This window comes from Leptidea sinapis, chromosome 24 (genome assembly GCF_905404315.1).
Source record: "Leptidea sinapis chromosome 24, ilLepSina1.1, whole genome shotgun sequence".
NCBI lineage: Eukaryota > Metazoa > Arthropoda > Insecta > Lepidoptera > Pieridae > Leptidea > Leptidea sinapis.
The window spans coordinates 12,397,411-12,404,580 of NC_066288.1; the positions used below are offsets into that span (position 1 = coordinate 12,397,411).

At 35.0% G+C, this 7,170-nt stretch overlaps 1 protein-coding gene across 1 annotated transcript; it reads right to left on the reverse strand.

Moving 5' to 3' along the window:
* Positions 1-516: 516 nt before the first annotated feature.
* Positions 517-6,634, reverse strand: LOC126971858 (uncharacterized). Its single transcript, XM_050818369.1, has 3 exons — positions 6,347-6,634; positions 4,888-5,125; positions 517-1,398 (listed from the first exon to the last, which is right to left on the reverse strand). The coding sequence occupies exons 1-3, from the start codon at positions 6,608-6,610 to the stop codon at positions 1,139-1,141; spliced, it is 762 nt and encodes a 253-aa protein (XP_050674326.1). The 5' UTR covers positions 6,611-6,634; the 3' UTR covers positions 517-1,138.
* Positions 6,635-7,170: the final 536 nt, after the last annotated feature.

Genomic DNA, 7,170 nt, shown 5'->3' on the forward strand with positions numbered 1-7,170 from the left:
CCTTAGCGGTGTTATAATACATATTCGCTCCATATCGGAAGCTGGGGTACATCTGCGTAGTACAACAGTGATATAGTGAATTTATTTCTGTTGGATTTATCTATTCCTGTTTATTTACCTATAAATTTGATTCAAATTCGACTTGTTTCAATCCCAATTAGAATTGATGGTTCTAAATAAATTTCAATAAACTTATTTCGAATTCGATGATAAGGGAAGGAGTTTTAGTATGAAATTGCCTTAATGACATACTGGCTAGTCCAGGTCCACACAGTTCTACCTGCCATGACGTTTCGGTGACATGGCAGAATCTAGGATAAATACGTCGTAAAAATAAATATATTATTTAATGCATTTGCTTCCAAAACAGTAGATTTTTCCATGCATGTTCGTTCGTGCACGTGCGGACTTGTCATCTCCACTAAAAGACATACTTTCAGTACTTGTATCTAAATCTAGTATCTGTCATACTTGAATCATCTTTCGAATGGTCTTAAAAACAAAATAAAAAACAAATTTGTAACGTTTTTTTTATTACGAATTGAGCAAGGGGAGATTTCCACAGTGTAATATATCTTAGAGACTAGATTATATAACAAAGTTTAAGTAAAGTGATTTACGTAACAATTATTATTGAATTCTTAAACTACTTATTGGTAATAGTTATTTTAGCAATGGCATTTGTTTAATAACAGGGAGTCGTAGATAATAAACCCCCTTATACTGGAGTTGGAAGCTCTTAGCAGGCTAAAATTAAAATTAATAAACACTAAACTTAGGATGGTCATTAAGTTTAAGAATTACAATTCAATACCTTTTAAATGTTAATAAGGCAGTTTGTCAAAAAAACCCTCAGGGACATTTCACATCGACTGGAAGATGCTTATTTAAACATGAATTATGTTTACAAATTCACATAATGTATTTTTTATACTCTTTATTAATAATGAATAAGAAATATTATTTTAAATTGATGTTCTAATGTATTTTTAAACGTCAATATATACAGAGTGTGATTAAGTTTATAAATAATTGTCCTAAGGTCGCTGATCGTTGGAGTTCTCTTATTGTGAATTGGCCATTAACCGTGCATCCTCTTTACATCGGTTTAGTCGAGTTTGTCACGCGTTACCAATCACTATTTACGTTTCCCGTACCCACCCCCGCCCCCTCCTCCGTAACCACCGCCGCCGCCACCGCCGTAACCCCCTCCGTAACCCCCTCCGTAACCTCCGCCGCCGCCACCGCCGTAACCCCCTCCGTAACCTCCGCCGCCTCCGCCTCCGCCGCCGCCTCCATACCCGCCGCCATAACCACCGCCTCCTCCGTAACCACCGCCGCCATATCCTCCTTGACCGCCGTAATTGCCACCGTGATTTCCACCGTATCCTCCATGATCTGTAGCGAAATAATATTGAAATAAATAGCTTCGTTCAGTAAATAAAATGTTGTATCCAATATCCATGTCTCTTATACTGTTATACTAAAACAAGAAATATGTGTGTGTTTGCTCATATCGGTCCGCACGAAAGAAGTTATTACTTCTTTGGCGTAACTAAACAAAAATACTTAAAAAAATATTCCTAGTGCTATTTTCCGTTTGTAATAAGAATAATATTGTAATAAGAAATAAACTATAAATGAAAATATTATTAAACCGCATAGTATAGTTAAATAACGTCTATTTAAATACCATTAAGTTATTGTAGTACAATTTAAATTTGGAACAATAAAAGATTAATTAACGTATAACCAAATTTCACTCAACATTAAATGTTGCGACTTTTGTACAACTCGGGCGAGACAACATGACACCTGGCTCAAATGTCGTTTGTGCAATGTACAGTGTGCAAAAAAGTTTTTGTTTCCATTTTACTTTCTCATACAAATATATTTTTTAATATTTTTATGAATGTAGGTATACTATTACATTACATAGATGTATCAGTTTTAGGTAGTCACTTGTAATTATAATTGTCATTCGATTTATATGGAAAAAAAGAAAAATAGGTAAGTATTCGTATCTTTGTATTACATTTATTTGTATACCATAGTTTGAAAAGTTATATTTTTACTATCACGCTGAATCGTCAATTTCATGAATTTCTACTATTCCAGGTAAGTACTATATCACTATCATTGTCATCTATAATAAATATCTTTAAAAAAAAACGTCCAAACGTAATAATGGCGCTGAAAATATAACGCTGTAGTTACATTTAATACTGCTAAGGCAACTGTCAAGATCGAGCGAGGTGTCATGTTAATTCGTACAAGTTATACGAATTAAACAAACCACCGGAGTGAACCCGCAGACGTTGACAGTTCATAGTGAACATTGTCAAACCTATCCGTTGATGCACACACATGCATCCATTCCAATTTACAATAAGATCGACTACTACTAGTTTTGCTAAAGATAGACTTAATACCACTCAAACCAACTCAAACTCGAAAGATAGACTAATACTAATAGAAAGACTAATTATTACTCGAGGCACTTGGCACTATGATATACTATGGCACTTGATTTCCTCGTGATTCGCCTTCGCTAAATCAAAGGTCCTTACGAGTCCTACGTAAAATTCCAAATCAACACATAAAACGCTGCAAAAAGAGCTGGATAGGCAACTCACTCTGTAATTGCAAACATTGACCGAAAAAAGTCTGAAACCCTTAAAACAGAAACTTGGCTTAAGAAAACTTGGCAGTGGACTGTCTCCGACCAAAATAAAGCCATCGAAAAACTTCTATCGATATCAAGGAATATAATCAGAACATAATATGCGGATGGAGATGGAGAGTTTTGGATAAGTTTTATTGAAATTTAACAATAAAATGAGACAGAAGAGGTGAGTATTAAATAAATATTTATGAATTATACAGAATAGGTCTATTTTATAAAATAGATACAGATACGGAGGAATCGCATGAGCATTACCGGCCTTTAGGTGTAAATGCTCTTTTTGACGATAATAATTTCGTACCGACTTTACACACGGCATAAGAAAATGCTTTAGCCAATATACACTAATACGAGTATTCTAACCAACTGAGCTAACCGTTTGGGTGACGTAGCGTCATAAAATCTTGTATGCTTTGTTCAACTCTCAGGTTGTGGCTTCAACTACAGGATCTACATTACAGTTGATAACCTGGAAAGGAACGCCAGAGGTCGTGGGTACGAGTCCCGCATCGTTCATAAAATTTTGTTTTTCAAATTTTATTTGTGTATAGCCCTTATAGTCAGTAACCGTACAATGTCGAATCTGCCAAAGGAGGAAAAGACCATGAATGTAAAGTAATTAATAATATTCTGAGTGTATTCTCACAGCAAACTGACCAGTTTATAAATAAAATCCCACACGCTTACGTACGTATTAAACGTTTTTTGCCATTGTTAATTTATAACTTTTTCTGTTAGTTATAAAAACACGTTATCCAAAACTTATATGTAGTCACAAAAAACGAATCGTTATCATAAAACTTGAAGATGTATCTCTACTTCAAATTAATGTTTTAAAGATAAATTAATATTCATGTGATTATGAATTGGTTGTTAATTTTATAATTTATCTGTAAGAGGAATGTTTCCTCTTCTTTGTGTTTTCGAGTAATTTAAGGGTGGTATAGACGTTCAAGTTAAATTCTGACAAAAGTTACACTTATGTACGAAATATGGTTATAGTTTACCAATATACATTATTTGGTGGTTATAAATAAACTTAATTACAAATAATCCTATGTCGCTGGAAAAGATTTCGAGCTATCAGCTTAGAGGAGGCTGTTTTTTTTATGAAAATAAGAAACGAGACGAGCAAGATGTTGAGCTGATGGTAATGCCCATTACAATGCAGTGCCGCTCAGGCTTCTTTAAAAACCCAAAAATTCTGAGCAGCACTACAATTGCACTCGTCACCTTGACACATAAGATGTTAAGCTCTTCTGACTGAAACACAATAATTTTTACACGGGGGTGTCCGTTTACACCACCCGAGCCCAAAATATATGGGTCTTATTTCAGGGCCTAATACGTAATGTGTATTTTCCTTCTCACAACAAAAAAAAACGACATTTAACTGTTTTAACATTGAACATTACCTACTATTTATACTGACTAATATTTTACATTATTAAAAAGGGCGTCAGCAATGGTCTAATTATTTTATTTTTTATCGCCGATACTTCATCAATATACTAAAAACAACAGTTTTAATCCTTTTAAAGGTCAGAAGAATAATTCTTCCTACCAGGCGTAGCTCTTTCAATAGTAAATTTAACGCAATATTTTATTTGGTTTTTACGTATTAATTATTTTTAAGTATTATTATAATGACAATACAAACGTTGCAGTGGGTGAATAATGACGGTGACTAAAATTGAAAAACTTGGACCGAAATCAAAACTCTCCCCATAGACAGAGTTTTAGAGAAGTTTTTTTGAAATGTACTAACAATGTAGAGAGACCTTAGAGATGAGTATTAAATCAATATGTAATAAATATACAGAATAGGTCTGACACACCAGTGGGAGGCTCCTTTGCACAGGATGCCGGCTAGATTATGGGTACCACAACGACGCCTATTTTTGCCGTGAAGCAGTAATGTGTTAGCATTACTGTGTTTCGGTCTGAAGGGCGCCGTAGCTAGTGAAATTACTGGGCAAATGAGACCTATCATCTTATGTCTCAAGGTGACGAGCGCAGTTGTAGTGCCACTCAGAATTTTTGGGGATTTTCAAGAATCCTGAGCAGCACTGCATTGTAATGAGCAGGGCGTATCCATTACCATTAGCTGTACGGCCTGCTCGCCTCGTCCCTTATTTTCATTAAAAAAAACACACTTAACATTTTGACACACTACGAGTAATTATCGAAGATATACTCACGATGTTCCTTTATGACTTTAACGACAACAGTTTTGGATGGTTGCCCGTAGCCGTGTCCGCCATAGCCTCCTTGGTAACCACCCCCATAACCGCCACCATAACCTCCGCCGTAACCTCCTCCCCAACCACCTCCAAGAGAGAATCCACCCCCTCCTCCTCCCAAAAGTAAATGTTTTAATAACGTTCTCTTTTGTCTGTTAGATCTTCCATTGTTATGTTGTTCTTGGTCTTCAAGTTTCTGTGACAAAAGAAGTTAATATCACTGATCTTATTGATGTATCTTTTAAAATTAAGTAATAAATGCTATGGGTAAGTAGATTACCTCTATCGTTAGTTAGTAAATACAATTAACTTATGGAGAAATACGGTAAAACCTATGTGGAGTCATAAAAATTTTGCATTTTCTTATACAATAAGGGTGTGCTGCTGTGAATTTAAGATATTGTTTATATAAACTACTATAAACTGAGTACGTTATCTGAAAAACAAAAGATTGCAAACGCTCAGAAATACCGTAAATTTAATATTAAGTTAAACAATAAATGCACAAGGCTAAGTCTCTTTAAAGAATATAGTACATCATTATACAAACAAAACCTCACTAGTACTAGGCTCCTTAGCACAGGATGCCAGCTAGATTATGGGTATCACAACGACGCCTATTTCTGCCGTGAAGCACTTATGTGTAAACATTATTGTGTTTGGGTCTGAACGCCGCTGTAGGTAGTGAAATTACTGGGCAAATGAGACTTAACACCTTATGTCTCAAGGTGACGAGCGCAAATGTAATGTCGCTCAGAATTTTTGGGTTTTACAAGAGTCCTGAGCGGCACTGCATTGTATTGGGCAAGGCGTATCAGTTACCATCAACTGAACGTCCTCCTCGTCTCGTCTCTTATTTTCATATAAAAAAACAGTAAATCCATATTTTATTAGCCATCTAAATCACTTTGTGTTCTACGGTCATACCTGCAGGCCCAGTGATGTTTTTTATGTTAAAATGACATCATCAAGACCCTAGCAATTAATGACTACATTGATAATGATTGATTGTCTTATTATGTTGACCTTAACCCTGTAAGTATTAAGCCTTGATAATCATAGTCTGACCCTATTTCCGGAATTTATAAATAGAAAATAGATCTTATTTAACTTTTCAATAAAACTTTAAATGTATTATTTAAAGTTTCAATTATGAATGTAGTTTAAGAAAAATTCCTCTTAAGATATGTGACCCAAATTATTTACAGTATTTATGTATTTATAAAATGGCAAGGTAATTTCGACCTATGCTGTGGTATTTTTTCAGGCTAGGACATGTTTTTGGTAAAAACTGTAATTTGGTATATTATATTGCCATTATAATCAATAAGCAATTAGTTTGCTAAACGGGTCAAATTTAAGACACTAAATTTATCTAATTTTTAATAATAAATTGTAAATGTATTATATTACTTACCTGGACATAAATGGGCTGTGGGTTCGCTAGAGCTTTTGCCTCAGGCTCACGTCTTTCGCCTTTCTGATCCTGCTGTGAAAGCAGAACCAAAATCGGGAACTGTCTCGCTCGATCCGTCACCAGGGCCTTAGAGTCTCGTGGAGGTGCCAATACAGGCGCCACTAGAACTACCCTCTCTCCACCTTCAAGGGCATTGTCATTGACCGAGCCCTTGGCACTGACAATACCAAGTGCCAATACACACAGCACACCTCTTAATACCATGATGGTTACTGACAAAGGATTCTCGCCGCCAATCTATTTATACGTCTGTTTTTCATATCGACGCCTCTGTACGTCATACGTCTACTTGACACAGAGATTCCCACAGTGACGTTATCATGTTGAATACATGTAATTAATTCTATGGGTTATAACGGCAGATAATGGTTTATTTGTAACAACCATTGTTACTTTGGAATTTCTTCGATTTTTCTTTGTGAGTGCTACAATTACGTTTTATGATACAATAAGATGTTGTATGTGTATATACAATTTTTGAATCGTAATGTAAATAAGGTGTATGGTTTTTATATCAATTGTTGTTTATTTTATATCAAAATAGGGTAATCTTCTAATATATAAAATTCTCATGTCATGGTGTTAAACATTAAACTCCTCCGAAACGGCTTGACTGATTCTCATGAAATTTTGAGTGCATATTGGGTATGTCTGAGAATCGGACAACATCTATTTTTCATCCCCCTAAATGTTAAGTCCACACGATTTATTTATTTTTTAATTTTTTGACATTTTTTTTTAAATTTGTTTGATTATGAGTCAGC

What these genes read in the sequence shown, in the direction of transcription:
- LOC126971858 (XM_050818369.1), bottom strand. Translation starts at nt 6,610, where the DNA reads ATGGTATTAAGAGGTGTGCTGTGTGTATTGGCACTTGGTATTGTCAGT. An exon ending in CACAGCCCATTTATGTCCAG is followed by an intron (nt 5,126 to 6,346) that starts GTAAGTAATATA and finishes CTTTTGTCACAG; the next exon opens with AAACTTGAAGACCAAGAACA. An exon ending in TAAAGTCATAAAGGAACATC is followed by an intron (nt 1,399 to 4,887) that starts GTGAGTATATCT and finishes ATTTCGCTACAG; the next exon opens with ATCATGGAGGATACGGTGGA.